Here is a 20,158-nt window from a genome sequence, read left to right on the forward strand (position 1 = left end):
CATTTTTTTTAATTTCAGTTTAATGAAATACTTCTATGTATGTACTTACGAAAACCTCGCGACAAGCTTTTATGATTAAAGAAATTGTGTATAGTGAGGTTATAAATTGATAGTTAAAATTTTAAAGGAAAATTTTATTTTCTTCTTTTTAGAGCATTTAAATAAAAGCTTTTTTTAAAAAGTATTTTTACTTTAATTTTTTATCAATAACATGATCAATATGATAACAATTTTCGATGATGTCGTAATTACGCAATACACATCGAATCATTATATTAAAATGTCACAATCATTAGACTAATAACAGTTGAACTAACTATGATAACATGATACCCAGCACTTTCGACTGTATTGCTCTTTTATTAAAGACTATATATGCATATACGTAAATAAACAAAAAAATACACAATAATACTTATTGAAATTGCAGTACTTAGTATCAAGTTATATTGATGAACCTTTTAATAAATTTGTATTATTAAACAGTTTGTTGGTGTGTCTCAATAAGTAAATACTGCATGTGAGGCGTGATGAAGTACATAACGGTCTTGTCAAGGTATTTACTTATAATTTTTTTGTATATAAGTCATATAACAGTTATCGTAATAACATTGACAGCTTCGAACCACCTTGCCTGATTCATGTTTATTTTTAATATATTTTTTGAGTTTTTTTTTTATTATTAATATACTTAGGCGGTGCTGTCACCTTTTCAACTGCCTGAAGATAATTTGATTAACTGTATTTTATAAAATTTTGTGTCATTGTTTACACACTCTGTACCAAATCGGGATTTTTTGAACGACTACCGATTAAATTAAAATGGACCGCCTTGAAGTTATCCTAATCGCCACAATAATAAATATAAAAAAATATATAATTGAAAGCTCATCTTTGATTAAAGTCGGTTAAAAATTACGAACATTACTTTCGTTTAGAAAATCATATTTTTTTCATTAATACAATTCGTATGAAATAAATGACTCTATTATAGATACATTGACATGTGTAATGCATATTAAATGTGATTTAATTCGTTATAACATTTTATTTGGATCACTGACAATAAAGGAATTCAATGTCTAAATTCAAACATAATCTTTTGAAATATACTATATTTATTATTTCCAAATATTTACAGTCACCCTATAATTATTATAGGATTCATTTACAATTTGTAGATAATGTGACCAAAAACTGAAGGAAAGTCTCTGAAAGAATTTTCAAGAAATCGATCAATATTTAATTTCGTCCTTAACGTTTAATCGTAATACTTTGATATTATCTAAATTTCTTACCTTTTTTCAACTAGTAGATAAATGGAAATTGTCTTTTAAGACACCAAATTTAAATTTGCTGTTGGCGCATCGCCTTTGCAAGATAAAATTTTTATTTAACCGTAAAGTAATAAATAATTAAACAATATTTTTAAAAAATGTAGCTGTCACGGGAAGCCAATTTAAATAATTTTTTTTAAGGCTATAAATAATTAGGAGTAGAATAATTAAAACAGTTTCGTAAAATAGATATACTTATATTTTTTATGCGTGTGCAGTGCCGGGTGCACATACACTCACATGGACAAGCAACGTAGTATATATGGTACGACCCACAGATACACAAGAGAATAATGGCGGCGGAATGAGGGCATGATCGTAATGCCGATGCATAATAGATGCCGATTCCAAATTTAAAAAAAAATAGTTATAAACTTTTCAAACTAAAATTCGTAAAGCCATTTCGACCCTAGGAAACTAGAAATTAATTATATTCTATGATTCTAGTATAATGGCTTGCTTATTGAATAGATTAACAATTTATAAACATAAAATATATCTTTTCCTTTTTAACTTATAATTAATATGGGTAATAAATATTGAATGATACTATAATCTTACACGATTCGTTGTACGAAAACATTTAACCAAAAAAAAAAAAAATTGATATACCTACGCAGGCTTGTCTCTGCTTCGATAACTAGTTACTAAGAAACAATATAAATTCGTTATCGTACCAATATTGTAAGGTTAATAAGGTACGATTTTTTGTTTGTATTCGTTTGACTCTTATAATATTATTGGCTACGAATTCCTAAAATAGAGTATCATTAATTTTATGAACTAACCCATAGTTCCCTAAACATCAATCATCAAGGTAACCATGAATGGGTGCGAAAAAACCTCCTACGGCTATTTTATTGTAAACAATATTATTTTATGTATGTATAAGTTATTTAATTGTGAATATATGTAGGCAGGGGCGAAGGTGGGCACGCCCTTCCCAAAAAAATAATTATCGTACAATTATCATACATCTACTTAACTTAAAATATGACGTTGACGTATGATAACAACTAATAAAATAAAAATAAATAAAATGTTATAAAATAAACAAAGAAACAGATATAGTTATGTTTTTTGACAACAACTTTTAGGTTTTTCCAAAAAATAACAACCTTGTAACATCCACTTACTTATTAAGCATAAATCACGATATATTCAAGCGAAAACGCAATATAAAAATCTTCTTAAAAACTCACAACAATTGTTATTATCCCGCAGCTCAATATATATACTTCTATCAACACAAGTATCAGCATGGAACACGATACTGGACGGCATCGCGGGTTTCCTGAGAGACTCCGCTGAACTGTATAATGGAGAACCTCCCGATGCTAAGACAATTCGTTCGGAGTACGACTTCATTATTATCGGAGCTGGTACCGCTGGGTGCGTACTCAGTAACAGGTTAACAGAAGTTGAGAAATTCAAGGTAAACTTACAAGTTCAATTTTTTTTTCAATTAGTTATAATCAGTGTTGCTCTTTCACGGCTAAATCGTGGGACCGAATTCGATGAAATTTGTTATGAAGCAAACTTGAAGCAAGGACATCGGCTTTTTTATGCCTAACACGTAACGAACAGAACAAAAACTACAGAAGATGCGCCGGACTAGACATTTACCTTTTCATTATTAGGTCTTTGCACACGCAAAACAAAAAGCAATTAAGTATATATGACTATGTTTAATTACCTTAATATATGTATTCAAAAAATATTTCGACAGTGTTGGTTGGATGAAGTTTCATATTAATGAATACTTTCTTAGTGCACTTAGTCGAAATGTGTTATTTGATAGTCAAGAACATTTATAAAAATTCATATGTAAATTAAGCTTCCGGATTAAATAAAATAAATTTTATCAATATATTATTAAATAAACTAGTTAATTTTATTTTTATGACAATCATTAAAGGTTATTATATCAGAGTAGTTCTAGAGTTAAAATAGTCAATGGGGTAGAACACTGACTAAAATGACAGTTCCTATATCCAAAATTATCCTTTTGGATAGTATAAATAGTTCATGAAGGAAGAAATTATGTTGAGGAACATTAAATTTACACGAACTTACGTCCTTTTCATCGAGAACCATATATTTATTATAAGGAACCATAGTACGATATATACGAATAATATAATCAGAATGCATTAAGACCGCAACATTGGTATGCTGTCGGGGAATACCCTTGTTCTTGAGATATAATACGTAAAGGGCACCGATACAAGCGGTACTGAGATTATATTAAGCGCTTAAATATAGCGTTTTAAAAATAAAAGAAATAAATCGTGTTGCAAGTTATTTTTAGAAAGAACTTTATGCTTGTCTAAATAACTAAATTTAAAAGAAAAAAAAAACATAACGGAAAATTAATACACATTTACCATTTACTGGGTAGGTACCACACACTCATCAGGTGAGTGAAATACGGACATAACAACTTAGTCCTCAAGGTTGGTGGTGGATTGGTATATTTCCTTGAAGCGACAAAGTCTATGGATGATGGTGACGAGTTTAAATTCGAACTGAAATCTTTATTCCACATAGGAATGTTACACTTTCTTATTGATTATTACTTCTACCACACGTTCGGAATGAACAGCTCAGACACGAAAGAAACAGTGGGATATTCTAATTTATTTTGTCAGTTTTTGGTGATTGCAATTATAAAGTGTTTATTTTTTAAAGGAGGCCGTTTAATTCCCAACGTGTGCTATCATCTAAGAAACTGTAATTACTATCAGACGGCCCATTGATCCGTCGGTCTATACCCTGTTCAAGTTAGTTTGATCTTTTTGACAGACGGGCTAGATGAGAAACAGAAAATATAACATATATAACCGTCGATGGAACGATGGCATGCGTAATTCAAATTAGAATTCAATATATTTTTATAACTTATTTTTCTAAAAAGAGACCAGCTAAAGAGACCCCAATCAAAAGGACCGCCGTTCGTAACAATAACTTAACAATGATCTTTAAAAACGATTTTTGTAATCGATATTTGTAGCAGTTAGCCTGTTATTCGCATCCCTACCGCCCGACCGATGTAACATTGTACAAGCGTCTATTATTTTCATTGTTTCTATTTAATTTTACTTTGAAGCAATAATATGTAATAGAAAAAGTCTTAAAAATTTTCGGATAACGCTTGAATCTTTAGGAACTTTTGTATTATATGTATTTTTTTAAATATTTTTTTCAATTTTTTAAAATGTTGTAGTCAATTATTATATGAAAATAAATAATGGATTAATTGATAATAAATTACAATTATCAGGTCAATGTATATAAATAATTAAATTCTAATCAGGTATTCGCAAAAGAAGGTTATAATTAATTAAAATTCAAAATACACCTCATTGTAATTAGCATTAAGTCCATTACAAGCTATCACGTGCCCGGGATAAAGCGACGCAAGATATCGCAAAATTTCTCTGGTTCAAGGACTGCCAGGGCACGTTTCTTTGTAACATCTATGAAGGACCTCTATGAAGGAGAAATGAAGAGGATACTTCTGAACCGCTTAACAATCCGCACTCATAGAGTCTCCCACCCGAACTACCCCCTAACCTCGGTCTTATTGCTTAAATAACACCCGATGAAATTCAGGTTTGTCTTCGCCGCATACCGATCGAGGCATGGAAATCGTTGGGCTCTCTTGGTGGGCACATGCTTAATTATATCTTTAACTGTATCTTGAACACTGGAAGCAAGCCTAACCAGTGGCGCTTTTGTTATATTTCACTGCATACAAAGGAAGAGGGAGTTTACAGATTTGCGGTAGTTATAGAGGGATCGAGATCATGTGTCACGCCATGAAGCTCTTCGAAAGCGTGATCGACCTCAGGCTCCTCCGAGATTGCACTGTCCCTGGATGTCAGTATGGATTTCAGCCGGAATCGGACACCAGGACGCCATTTTTGCCCTTAGAACTTTGATCGAGGCTTACAGAGACTAAAGGAGAGCGCTACATTTGACATTCTTAGACCTGCAGAAGGCTTTTGACTGTGAGCCTCGCTAAAGAGAGTGGCGTGGAGTATAATAGTAAAAAATATAATAGCCGGGTTAAATAAATACTATACAAAATAAGAAGCAATTAGCATTTAGTAAATTTTATTTTCGACGCGAACCACTGGCTCAAAACCGTAAAAGATGGGTTTTGAAACTTCTCAGTCAAATGTACGTGTCGTGATCTTTTTTCTAGTGTACGTGCAAGTTCCGAGTTATTCTCAGAATCAGAAACAAATATTTTATTTCATTTGATCTTTATATGCTACCGATAAAAGAGTAATATATAATAATAGCTACTAGATAAGCTCGGCGGTTTCACGCATGTTTTAATGAAAATTATATTATACAATTATTATTAGTAAAGGTATTGCATTATACCTTTTCTAATAATTAAAATCTCGTTAAATCTAACAATAGTTACGGAAGTAAAAACATTTTGTTACCAACCAAATTTTATTTATTTATTTATTTATTTATACTTTATTGCACCCAAACTTAAAACTAAAAATTACAATATTGAAACAAAAAGTTGCATGAGGTGCAACAGGCGGCCTTATCGCTCAGCAGCGATCTCTTCCAGGCAACCTTTGGGCAGAGGATCATAGTATTTACATATATGGGAAGGGTACAAATTTAAAATGTTTATTATAATTTTAAATATATATAATATATATATATATATATACATATATACAATAATTAAATGTTTCATCGTAATTTATTTTCGAACCGTTTTTATATTTTATCTAAGCAAATATGTTGACCCAGACAAATAGATAGCTATACTACATCAAAATCGGCGAAGTGGTTTTCTCGTGATTGGTAACGGATTGCCAAAAAATGTCAAATATATTGATATAAGTAATTGATTGATATAAAATATATGTTAAATATACCAAAAAATATTCAATGTATAGACGCGGCTCAGTTACTGGTTATTACAGGAATATAATATTATTAGACTAAATATAATAAGAACGTTCAGTGTTTCAAATTTTGATAAATCAGAAACCAAATAATATTAGCGGCTTCTTAATCTTCTCCGCAACATCAAAAGAGGTTTTCGTTCGACAGTTAAATAATTAATTTTATATGCTTTCCTTAACAGGTGCTGCTCATAGAGGCTGGTGACGCAGAGCAAATATTTATGGACATACCAATCGTGGCCACGATGCTACAATTTACAAACGCCAACTGGGACTATCACACGGAACCTCAAGTAAGATTATTCTTCATATATAATTCATAAAACTTGATATATTTGATTTCGGCAAATATTTGTGCAAAAATTGAATAGTTGATCTCCAGAACGGTTTACTGTCATGTAATTACCTTGCACCGGATATTTATTATAAATCAAAACGTGCGCAAACACAAATTTAAGTGAGGCAAAGTTTTTATGCTCTCCTTTTTATAGTCCAATAAATAATAAACATGAACGGCTCTAGCGATTTAAGGTTTTTTTTATGAGTTGAGTTTGTGGTACTTACCCAAACGGGCTTGCACAAAGCCCTATCACCAAGAAGAGGTACTCGGGTCACAGATTTTTAAGTCTGCTACTAAAAATTTCATGTCATCATGGCGTTTATTGACCAAACAGGAGCTCGAGACTTAACTCAGACCAAGAAGACTACAACGACTAGACCTATTAAGATCATATATTTGTAAAGACTTTTGTGTTTATGGAACCGAAAACAGGTTTATTCTATATAAACAAACAAACAAAATGAGGCGTATATTATGCGTATCTATAATTTTTTTTTAAATTTAATCTCAATATTTTGCGTCACAAATGCCAAATAAGCAACGTATTTTTGTCGACTTTAAGAAATATTACGCAAGACATCAGATGGAATCGTCAGAAATCGATGGATCGTCTATTCCATTAAATATTTTAACTAATTTAATTAATAAAATACAATAATAAAAACGTATCATCGATACAGACAAGCTTGTCTGTATTATCGATATAATATTTTTATAAAAACCCAGTCGTCACGAAAATAAGTATCGCGGCGGTTTTGCGGTTAACTTGTGATCTTTATATATATATATATATATATATATATGTTATACAGAATTAATTCACGTTATTCTAGGACATAAATATTTTTCACGGCAACTATTTCAATAATAGTGATAAAATATGTTAATATCACGCTTTGTAAAAATGATTAAGATTATATAAACGATAATATAAAAAACTTAACCACCAAGTTTTTTCAATGTAATGTCTGATATTACCTACTCGTCAATATGACCGTCTTATTATTATTATTACTCCTGGGCTACTTCACCAGATAAGCTTGAACTAAATTGTATCACCCTCCGATAGACATATATGACAATAAAATTAAAAATCCCCAATAGTTAGGGCTTTGACTTTTTTAATTTTTCCTTTCACTCAGAGCTTGAACTTTAGGTACCATAATAGCCCAGGGGTCAAGGGTCAAATAATTATTTACATACTGACTTAGTCACTTACACGAGAGAAAAATATATACAATCAACAATAACCCTCTTTTTTAATGCTGCATTAGAGTTTGAGGTTATATTAAACTTACTTTATTCGAGTAGTACAAAACAAAGTCACTTCCCGCCGTCTCTACGTTTAGATCTTATAAAGTATGATGTTAATGCTGTTTTTATCAATAAACAAAGTAAATCAGAAACAAGGCACTAAAATATGCACAAATTATACATTTGAAGTATAATATGTGCATATTTTAGTAGAGAAAAGACATACAACATTCCTAGTCGGAAAAACGTAAGATTTTTTTTAATGTCTATCCGTATGTTTCTTTTTATTTTTATGTATGCTCTTCAATTTAAAATCTATACATATAATAAAATTTGAGAGTCTGTTAGTATTATTAAAATAACAGCTTTTTACTAAATGCGTATATATATATACACGGTACATTTTTTTTTACAATTTTTGTCGATCTTTCTGTCTATCTGTTTGTTCCTGCTAATCTCTGGAACGGCTGGACCAATTTTGATGGCACTTCCTCTAGCCAATAGCTGATGTAATAAGCAATTACTTAGGCTACTTTTATTTTAGGACTATATATAAAATAATAATAAAGTCACGCTGCAATATCCAAATACTCCAGTACCTCGCGCAGCTCTCGCGCGGCCGTCATGTCGGGTTCCACCCACTAACGACTTAATATCACAAAAGCTGCTAAATACAGAATTACTTAGTTATAGTAAAATCTGCGAACTGAACAATAACTTTTTGTAAATATATAGAACATTACTGTATCCGGGTGATGTTACAAATGTAATGTAAGTGTCTTAACTAAACGAAAGCATAGTAAGTACTTATTTATTAGAATCAGCCTGGCGATTAGTTCCTGCTTATTTAAATAACAAATATACAAACATTCACATGTATTATAATATTAATTAAAAAAATATATTTATGAGCATGACCGAAGTTACCTATCGTAAATGTCTATTATTACTGTTAATTCATAAAATAAAGTATTGATATTTATTTTAATTTTTATTAATAGCCGAAATGGCATTTTAATCCCTCAATTATATGAATATTTTTAATTAATTATAAACTACGAAAACGTCTTTGCAATAACCTTCGCGTTTCATTCGTATTTTTTTATTTTGGGTTTTAGTTATTAATAACACACACACAATGCCCAAAATCTTATAACAATTGCTAGACTAGTCAAATTTTTTGTATGTATTTTGTTGAGAAAATGTCAATGTTCCAGGTTGGAATTACAAAGACGTGTATGAAATAAAGTGAAATTGGTACTACTGGGAAATCTTGAAGGAGCAAATCAATTAAATATATTATTTTTTATGGTATAGTTTGGCTGACGAGCATTAGGGCCACCTGATGGTAAGTGGTCACCACTGCCCAAAGACAATTGCGCTGTAAGAAATATTAACCATTCCTTATATCGCCAATGCGCCACCAAACTTGGGAAGTAAGATGTTATGCCCCTAGTGCCTGTAACTACAGGCACTAGTAGTGTAACTACACTGACTCACTCACCCTTCAGACCAGAACACAACAATACTGAGTACTGTTATTTGGCGGTAGAATATCTGATGAGTGGGTGGACCCAGATGGGCTTGCACAAAGCCCTACCACCAAATATAATAAATAGTAATGGTTGTACAAAGATAGATCGTAACCTAACCTAACACACATATACCGATAAATGAAATAATTTTAAAATGTAATTATGATACGAATCTTTCTTGATTTAGTTGTAATCGCTTAATGTACACGTTATATTCTCCTATACTACGTACAAGAAAGTTAAATAAAATTATGTTAAATAATTTTATTTACATTTACATAATTTAATATTGAAAACGCGCTCAGCAAACGCGCCTATTTTGAACGAAACAGAACAAAGCGCGTAAAAAAATGTTATTTCAACTATTACTCGTATACGTATAATTAACAATTAAATGTTTTGGATGTTAAATATGTTATGAAATGTCACTAATTAATTATTCCAATTTTCATCAGGTTCGTTTCGGCAATCACATTGACCTTATGCAGTTTTATTAAACAAAAATCGTTCTAAAACATTTTATTAGCTTCAAGGCTTTGGACATGAGTGGCGTGTAATATTACGGATACAATGATGTCGTATATTATATTTCGAAATTCGAATTGTCAAAATAAACTTACAGAGAGCAAAGTTATTTTGAGTAGTATTTTTTTTTATTTATGTGTTCAGGCTGGCATATGGGTTTATTCCTCTATAAACATAATTCATAATCATAATAATTCATAAACATGAAAAAATGTCGTATCGTCATTAAATTGGAATCAATGACGTTGCAATCAGTAAACGTAATCGAGTACTTAATCATTTGATACAAAAACGCATAAAAATATCATTTAAATCAACAATAAAAACATTTAAAATATTGTTAAAATGTTTCTATAATATAGAATACTTTAAAGAAGTACTTATTATTTAAAATAAGATAAAACCGCAATATATTTCGCTAGCTATGTTTTTTTTCGATTAAGGATTAAACGATTAATGGCAGACAGGTAACGAAAACAATGGCATCGCCATAAAAACTTTGGGTATCTTTAAAATTACGAAATACTTATCTTACAAAGTGATGTATTGTTTTTCTTTCTACCGAGACGGTAAAAAAAAACTGCTTCATTCCTCGTAATAAACATATAATATACATTGGACTTAGGATGGTTGAAAACAATAATATTCGTTGTCTGGCAATCAATATATATCGTGCAATAAAACATACGATTGCTATACGATAAGGCAATTGTTTTAATGTTTTTCCAATTTTACTATTAAGACACAGGGGTGGCTGGGCGTGGGTTTTTAAGATAATAATATTCTCTTATCTGTGACCCTGACAAAGTTCATGATAATTTTCATGAAGTTAAGACGTGAAAGCGAAACAAACCAGGAAAGTCACTTTCGAATATACATATGGAATAATATTTACATGGAAATTGTTTTTTTTTTTTTATTTTTATAAACCATCTATTTAACATAGACGTTATAGATATTATAATTGCTATGAACAAAAATACTATCCATCGTGTAACTACTCGAAGGTGCGCGTAAGCGACCCATAATATTTCCTACTCTTCCACGCACGCTCCATCCTCTCAAGACCTTTGTCTGCTTCCATAACACAGAAAAAAAAAACATCCATCACGTTTATGTTATCTAATATTAAAATCCCTTCTCCAAGAGTCAGACGAGCATTGGTTTTAAGAGAGTAGAGGTCTTCCCCGTCCTTGTACATGTGACGGCACGCATAATATCAGTTGTCGAGAATACTAGAGAAGGCTACATGTTATATACAGGGTTAATGGTAATTCGACGTATTCCCGTTAGGAGGTGATAGTGGTGATTATTTGCGATAATTTTAATCCCAAACAAACAAACAAACAAAACAAAGTTGAAGTTGCAATTTATATTGAATAAAGATTTTTGACTTTGACTTTGACTTTGAAAACAAACAACCAAAACCCTAAAACAAGCAATAATCATTTTAAAATTAATGCTACATATAAATGCAGAATATATACAAGTACATAAAAACAAATATAAAGGTCATTGACATAATCAAGCCTATCTAGCCTCAATATAGCCTTTATGCTATTTTCTTGGAGCTACCGCTGTTTGTTTTTCAATCATTCCTTATTCCTTTATTTGTGATCCCTTAGATCAATATTTTTCTTTGTCTTCGTCTCGCTTTATAGTCATCCATATTCAGCTTCACTTGTTGTATAACACTTGTTGGTACGTGGTACGATCAATATTCCTCTTATTTAGACAATAATTTCATTTTCATTTTTCACTTTTCATATATCACCTTAGTGACCTAACACTGCGATCAATACATTTCAAATGACTATAGACAATTGAATTATTAAGGTTTCATGAATGTGGCCCTTTGCTTTTAAGAAGACCTCAGGGAATTCTGTAATATTATTGTTTTTTTGTTCAAATTTTGTAAAAGTAATATAATAAGGAATAAAAACTGAACTTTGAAATTTAAAATGAACTGGAAAGTCGCAAAACTCTTAGGAGGTTACGAGATCACCGAGACGGTCCATAAATTGTACAGCGATATTTATCACATTATAATATTATTATATAGCTTATCTACCGACCTTATGTATGAAATTAGGATTCAGATCACGATCCATCGAAGGAGACTCTCAGAGCCACTTGACGTAACTAAGATTAGTTCCATTACCGATGACGGAAATGAGGAAAAATTTTAACAAATTATAGTTAACTGAAGAAATCGGTTCTAGCGACCTCATTACCTCAACAGGTCGACGATCACAGCTTTAGCGGCATTTAATTAGTTACTTGTATTAAAGACCACACATAATAATACTTCAATATAAATAATAGGCATCGGCAAGAAACGATTACAATCGCATTGTACTTTACAAAATCGATCGACAGAATATATTTAGTACTAAAAACACTTGCAATGTTAACGTTATCGCAAACGTTTATTTGGATTTTCTGAGAACGGAAATAGTTGCAAACAGTGCGAGTGTTATTTAACATTCGTTTATCGCTTTCGTAATATCAAAGGTCTTTCCACCTATAAATCGACGAGGCAGAGTTAAGCAAATAATGTAGCACCTTTTCTAACGTTTGCACTTTTTTGTTTACATTTGAAGTAAATTTGAAACGGAACATTTAAAATTATCTTTTATCGAACAATTCAGGTTTGTTAATGTCATACCCTTTACCATTTTAAAAACTTATTTATTCATAAGTTGTTAGGACAAACCTCAATTTAATAAATTGATAATTGTGTATATGTGTAATGGTATCATGGCTCAGGAATGATGTGGAGTGCTTATAATATTTTTGTCACTTGTTCGTCTATAAAAAATCTATTATGAGGTATTATAAAAAGATAACATAATATACCAATGGCATTCTGTAATGCCTCATTTGCTATATCTAAGAGCGTACTCTTTCCTGAAAGGCCGGCAACGCACCTGCAAGCCCCCCGGTGTTGCAGATGTCCATGGGCGGTGGTAGTCACTTTCCATCAGGTGAGCCTCCTGCTCGTTTGCCACCTCTAAAACTAAAAAAAAAAAAATCTATACCTGTGTCAGTCGTAATAGCCGTCAAATTAAGATTTGATACTAAATTAATATGATGTATTTTTTCTTCGGAAATCCTGGGGTGACCCGACTATGTATGTCTACATTACCTGGCTATGTATGGAATGTAGTCGACATTTTGATTTTCGGGATTCGCGCCCCGTTGCATCATCTCTATCATCTCATCATCAACTCATCCCAAAATGCAAGCGGTCAATTTGACAATATAAATAGTTCGTTTTCTTAAGTATTAGACTTTAATCTAATTCAACTGTAATTAGGTATTTATTGGTTAGGTCTAGTGAAACAGTAATTAGTATAATGATATTAAAATAATATTTTATTTTTCAAATATTTTATTTAAAAAACTTTTAACTTACTCGCTACGGCGTCCAATTGTAAATAAAGGTAAAGCAACCATATACACTTAATAAATCAGGAAATGAAACCGGAAAGGCTCTATTCGCGTAAAAAAAATCATCGACAGAATTGTCTAACAAATTACCGACCATTAATTTACTGTTTTAAATTTATAATCTTTGATGCCAATAATTATTCATATAAATCCAAAAAATCATATAGGTCTATATAAAATTTATTAAATATCTACTAAGAGACATATTTTAAGATTCTGAGATTTCCTTAAATTTTACTTTACTTTATACTTTATTGTATACCACACATAGAAAATAAATAATTACAACATGGATCCAAACTAAATAAATTTTTTGGCGGCTCTTCCGGGCAACCAACGGTGTAGATGAGGATAGCTCATAGCATATATGGTGGGTGGTGTTGTAATTTTGTATATAGTTATACATATGTTTAATAGCTAAAGGTCAGGTTGAGTCTTTAATTGATTTTTAAGTTTATTTACTAAATGATGACTTCGTTGTTTCTATGATTCACTGTTTAAACTTTAAATAAGACAACACATAACAAATACCATTTCATATATTTTTTTATTAAAATATAATTTAATAATGAATGCAGCAAACATGTCGTAAGAACTATTGTAGTATATATATTTATTATTGATCATTATTATTATATATTTCTTCAAATTCGATCCAGTGGTTTGGCCGTGAAAGAGCAACGGACGGCCAGACAGACAGAGTTTACTTTCACGTATATAATATTATAGTACAGGCATTAGTACGTTTTCAGCGGGACACGGTTTATTCAACCGAAATTGACATTCGACCATTTCTTTTGTTGGCTAATTATATTTATCGGGTAAAGTTGACAATTGATCTCGTGCAATGCTTATTAAAATTACGCAGAATCCTTTCTTTGTGAATATCCTATAAAACGCAAGTTGACTCAAAACAGAATTTCTCAATGCATTATTAAAGCTATTCGTTTGTAATAATCAGTGACTCAAGACATTTCGTTTGTATATATTTTCTACACGATTAATTATATTAATAATAATAATAGTAAATGCTTATTTTGGCTAGTCTGTCGTTCAACCAATGTGCGTTTTATTATAGTTTCATTATAAAATATCTAAATGGCAGATAGATTACCAATAGATATTTGCATCCTTGACACGTAGATATTGATAAATTTGATATATTAATAATTTTTTACAATGTTTTAAATATTAAATATATTTATTATAAAATAAAATTGATTCGGATGAACAAATTAAATTCATTTAATCATTTAAAGTTTACTGATATTTTTTAAATAATTAAAAACATAAGATCAAAAATCACAAAATAAACAAAGCTAAGTTATTACTCATTTCTAGAATATCACGTAAGTTATTTGTAATTCGACTACTTTGAAGCCTTGAGTGAATTCCCCAAATTTACTTATTCGGTATTAAAATAAAGTGTGTTGTATTGCTCATACGGTTATTCCACAAAAAAAACTGTCGTGATTTGTTCTATGTAAATAACATTTGTATATAACATTTAGATCCTATTGTGTTTGATTACGAATATGTGCTTTATAAAACGGGTCAATTCTACAATATCGAGGTCAGTTATAAACATTACGATACTTTCTCGATTCTATTCCGATCCATCTTCGATAAAATTTAACAAAAATAATTCTCAGCTTAATCGTAGCTAGTGACGAATTCTACTAAATTATAACGGTTATGATATATACTCGATCTTGTTCCGATCGAACTCTGACCGAACCGCAATCGTTATGTTAGTAGAATAGGAAAACGGCTAAACGCCCACGATTACATTTCGAATCGATTGCGATAAAATTACACTTTGTTTCTAGAATTGGCGCCCAATGACCGTACCACACTTCACGTATAAGTGTGTGTCAGAAAATTACACGATACCTTTATACAAACAGTGTGATGGTCCTGGTCTTTAAATTATGTATTATGAGTTTATTATTAATTAATATATATTGCTGGTTCCTCCGATCGACTCCTGGTGGGTTATATAGTTTACCATATACATACAAATTGTTAATTTGAGAAACGAAAGACATCGATCACACAGAGTCGCCCTCTTACCGGCTTTGAATGTCTTACGCTAAATCCAATAATTCAAATTCCATTAAATCAAATATGCAATTTCTTTTAATTCCTGACCTTCTCATATTTTTCACGTTTGTAACTGAATAACTATCAATCATATGTAGATTTAAATATCAATTATAAAAACATAAATAACAATCCATTTAAGGATCGTTCATCCGGTAGGTCAATACAGTGAATAATGAATTCCGGATCGACAATTATGTATATTAAAATAACGGCATTTAAACCCATGGCATTATCCAAGTACCAAGAAGTTTGCTGTTCGTATTATTAAAAAAAAACTTCCTTTTCCTTGCTCAGCAAATATCAAAACTACTTGTTCGACATCTTTCTTTGTTCTCTGGCATTTCAATAATTCTATATCGTAATAAAATTGTTGTTTTTTATTATTCAATTACATAAAATTTGATTATATCGAAAAAAATGCAATATTTGATTAAAATATTTTCCTATTCGAATATTATATTTTTCTGATGGTCTTTAATTTTCGCCTAGTGTGGTATGTCACAAATTCCACTAATGGTCTAATACACTAGACCATAAACAAACATTATATTCCGTAATTTCCTTCGTATCAACTTAGAGACAAAATAAGTCTTAGTTAGAAATAAAATGTTTTAAGATTCACCATTTGTAGTTTACTATTTGTTATTATTAACTTTAATGTGAATCTTAAACTACCTAATAAACTTATATTAAACATGTACTTATTTCTCAATTCACGTTGCGCTTTGAATTGACATTTTTATTACATTATTAATCTTCTAGTATTTTATCATATATTTTTGTTTGTTTTTGCCATATGACCTTTCCTTTGTGGTCGAGTTAAAATCATTGAATAGTTTTCCGTCTCCCACTACTATTATTATTATACTATTGGACCTTGCAATTATAATTACATATAAAAAGTATAGAATATTTCAATTTATAATACATTTATATATGTTTGTTTATAGCAAGTGCACTCTACCTTTCTTCCCTAATTTTTCTTTCCTCTGTCTCAGCCATAAGATTCTTCCTTGTCTGTATTTTATCCATAGTATCAATCAAACAATATTTGTTTTATATTTTATTGTTATTGCTTACGAAAATACTATTATATTATACTACTACTATAATATATTTCAATTAAAACTCTGAAAACAAAATGGTATCGTATACACATTGCTTAGATTCTCCAAACGCGTACTTAAAATATCAGCTTCAATTGGTCAAGTGACAAAGTAATATACCAATATACATATACGCAGAACAAAATTATAGTGAGATCTCATAATTGAATTAGTTCATTCCATGTTGTAATAAGATTTGCATGACACGGAAGAAATCAACAAGGACGATAAGGTTAGTAAAACTCAACGCGGATACTTGCAGTATATCTATAATTCTCGATACACCATAAAATATTCACTCGAACAGAGAATTACAAGACACATGAAGGTATCGATCGTACTCAAGGCTTTAAAAAAGTCGACGATTCCAATAATTTCATTGGTATTTAAAAAAATCAAAAAGACCAAAGAAAATTCCACAACAACTTAGCGTTTTTTTGTTAAATTCCAAATAGTGAAGTATGCAAGAATGTCGCTATGACTACAAACGACATTCGTTCAATATCAACATTTCCTCGATACTTCCAAATTTATAGATAAGGATGTTCTAATAAATATAATCCTTGCACAATAGGTACTTCGAGGAAAAGAAACGATCATAAAACTTTGGCCTTTCCATTTACAGAAGGCCGCTTGTATGGGCATGCGTTCTGGACGATGCTCTTGGCCGAGAGGCAAAGTCGTTGGGGGATCTTCCGTACTACATTCTATGATGCATACGCGAGGTAATCGAAGAGATTATGACAAATGGGCTGCAAATGGAAACACAGGTAAATAGTTGATAACAATATAGTAACAAAATAAAATTTATACTTATTTTAAATTTATTATACGTATACATTTACAGGTTGGGATTATAACAGCGTGTTAAAATATTTCAAGAAGTCAGAGAACATGCAAATTGATGAATTGGCTAAGGACATTAAATATCATTCAACGAAAGGTCCAATTAACATACAAAACTCTCATTGGCGAACACCACTATCTGATGCATTTTTGCAGGCAGGAGTAGAAACCGGAGGCAAGATTGTCGACTATAATGGAGAAAAACAAATTGGATATTCTCACATCCAATTCACGATGAAAAATGGCACAAGAATGAGCGCGAGCCGGGCTTTTCTTCACCCGATTAAAAACCGTGAAAACTTTCATATAATCAAGAAAGCGATGGTTACGAAAATTCTTATAAACCCCTGGAAAAAACAAGCTTATGGTGTAGAATTTGTAAAAGAGGGAAAAAAGTATCGTATCAAAGCAAAACGAGAAGTAATTTTATCCGCAGGCGCTATTAATTCACCTCAACTTTTGATGTTAAGTGGAATTGGACCTAAAGGACACTTAACTGAGAAAAATATTACGACTCTTATCGATCTCCCGGTGGGATATAACCTCCAAGATCATTGGGCACTAGGTGGCCTTACTTTTCTTATTAATAGTACTGATTCAATAAGGTTCGAAAATATAGCTACTCTGAACAACGTTATTGATTACTTCTCGCAACATACAGGACCTCTATCAGCACCAACGGGAACAGAAGCTCTAGCATTTATTAATACCAAGGATGAAAAAAATGAAGACGGCTACCCTGATTTAGAACTTATCTTTGTTGGTGGTTCTTTAGTTTCTCAATCAGCATATAAATATGCATTTTCTATAGACGAAAATATATATGACGCAGTTTATAAGCCCATACATGACAGACATACTTGGATGGTGTTTCCTATGTTGCTACTTCCTGAATCGAGAGGCCGTATAGCTCTGGGAAGTAATAACCCGTTTGATAAACCTATAATATATGCTAATTATTTCACAGACGGAGGTCACGATGAAAATATCATATTGTATGGCATAAGAAAAACCATACAACTGTCTAAAACGAAAGCCTTTCAGAAATTTGGTAGCAAATTACACGATATTCCAATACCTCGATGTGCACATCACAGATTCGATTCAGACCCTTACTGGATATGTGCAATGAAAACAATAACAAACACTATATACCATCACTGCTGCACTGCAAAAATGGGACCGAGTAGTGACCCAGAAGCTGTGGTAGATTCCCGTTTAAGAGTACACGGAATCAAGAGGCTTAGGGTAGTCGATGCGAGTGTTATGCCTCAAGTTCCAGCGGGTCACACAAATGCACCAACTATGATGGTAGCCGAAAATGCGGCTGATATGATAAAAGAAGATTGGGGAATTCCAATATAGATAAAAATATAATACTAAAATTAATTAAATAAATAAATAACTCACTATTTAAAACCCTTATTTTAAGTATTAGTAATTAACAAATTCGTAGCATTAAATCTAAAGTGTATGTACGAATAATAAATTAGAAAACGTCAAATTTGATTATGAAACCGAATTCCAAGCTAAAGTAAAGGCTTAGAAAGTCTTGAACAATTATTATAAAAATAACTTTATACGATGTAATAACATTGAACCTTAATAATGTTGTTATTTGTTTTTCTTTTTTTTATTTACATGCAGTATCATTCGTTATTTAATTTCCAATACACTACAGTTGTAATATTTGTTAATTTCATCAATTTGCATGTTTTGGGTGATTTAGGCTTTCAATATAATATGAAAACAAAGTTTTTCAAGGTCATTGTTCATTTATAATTTATTCCTTTACACCACGATTTTGTTTTATAACATTCAAGAAATGTTACAAATAAAAATATATTTTTAACAAAATGTTGTATATCTTAATTTATCTGAAATAAAATAAACTATAACAAGTGTTGGAATTTGTTATAAAGCAATTTATAAACGGCACTACACATCGTATCTATACATATATTATATATAGCATACATAACCAGCTTCTATAGTTTTATTGCGTTGAGTTTTGGCAGCGTTTGCCATAGAAGTTAGATTTTTCCTGTTACTATAAATTCTTAATTGTATTTACATATACATTTATAAATACAAGTATAACCAAACATGTATTTTTACTTTGTTTTAATAATATTAAGTAATGTAAAAATGTATGAGTTCTATACAGATGGATGTATTTTCTTTAATTAGATTCTAACTGTATTATAATATTCAAACAATACATACATACATATATATTTATTATAGTATAGGTAGGCGAACGAGCAAATGGGCCAACTAATGATCTTCACGCCCAAAGACATTAGATAATTATCATATAGAAAAATATTAAACATTCCTTATATCGAAAATGCGCCAGCCTTGTGTACTAAAATGTCGTATCCCTAGTGCCTTTTATTGCCTTCAAACAGGAATGACTGTCAGTAGAATATCTGATGCATACGTGTTACCTACCCAGACGGGCTTGCACAAAGCCCTATCACCAAGTAACCACCTTACAAATATAAACCAAAATACAAAGTATATACGTTATCTGTACCCGTGCGAATTCGGGTCCAACACTTAGAAATTATATCAAGTCACTAATAAAATAAAAAATAATAATATTTAAACAATTTTATTTTCATCGTTATTTAATGTATTAGTTCAAGTGTGATAAAAATTAAAATAATTTAAGCAACATTATCTTGAGTGTTTTTTTTTTAATTTTTTT

General features: G+C 30.8%; 2 protein-coding genes across 2 annotated transcripts in view; one reads left to right on the forward strand and one right to left on the reverse strand.

Moving 5' to 3' along the window:
• Flo2 (Flotillin 2) overlaps positions 1–20,158 on the reverse strand; it is a 255,373-nt gene that overhangs the window by 175,228 nt on the left and 59,987 nt on the right. The window lies entirely within an intron of this gene.
• LOC113395526 (glucose dehydrogenase [FAD, quinone]-like) lies at positions 495–19,161 on the forward strand. The gene is made up of 5 exons (XM_026633122.2): positions 495–556; positions 2,562–2,772; positions 6,463–6,573; positions 17,225–17,369; positions 17,447–19,161. The coding sequence occupies exons 1-5, from the start codon at positions 531–533 to the stop codon at positions 18,808–18,810; spliced, it is 1,857 nt and encodes a 618-aa protein (XP_026488907.2). The 5' UTR covers positions 495–530; the 3' UTR covers positions 18,811–19,161.

Source organism: Vanessa tameamea, chromosome 21, assembly GCF_037043105.1.
Source record: "Vanessa tameamea isolate UH-Manoa-2023 chromosome 21, ilVanTame1 primary haplotype, whole genome shotgun sequence".
Classification (NCBI taxonomy): domain Eukaryota; kingdom Metazoa; phylum Arthropoda; class Insecta; order Lepidoptera; family Nymphalidae; genus Vanessa; species Vanessa tameamea.

Coding starts and splice junctions, on each gene's coding strand:
- LOC113395526 (XM_026633122.2), top strand. CDS start 531: ATGAAGTACATAACGGTCTTGTCAAG. Junction 2,773..6,462: donor CAGAAGTTGAGAAATTCAAG/GTAAACTTACAA, acceptor TTTCCTTAACAG/GTGCTGCTCATAGAGGCTGG. Junction 6,574..17,224: donor ACTATCACACGGAACCTCAA/GTAAGATTATTC, acceptor TTCCATTTACAG/AAGGCCGCTTGTATGGGCAT.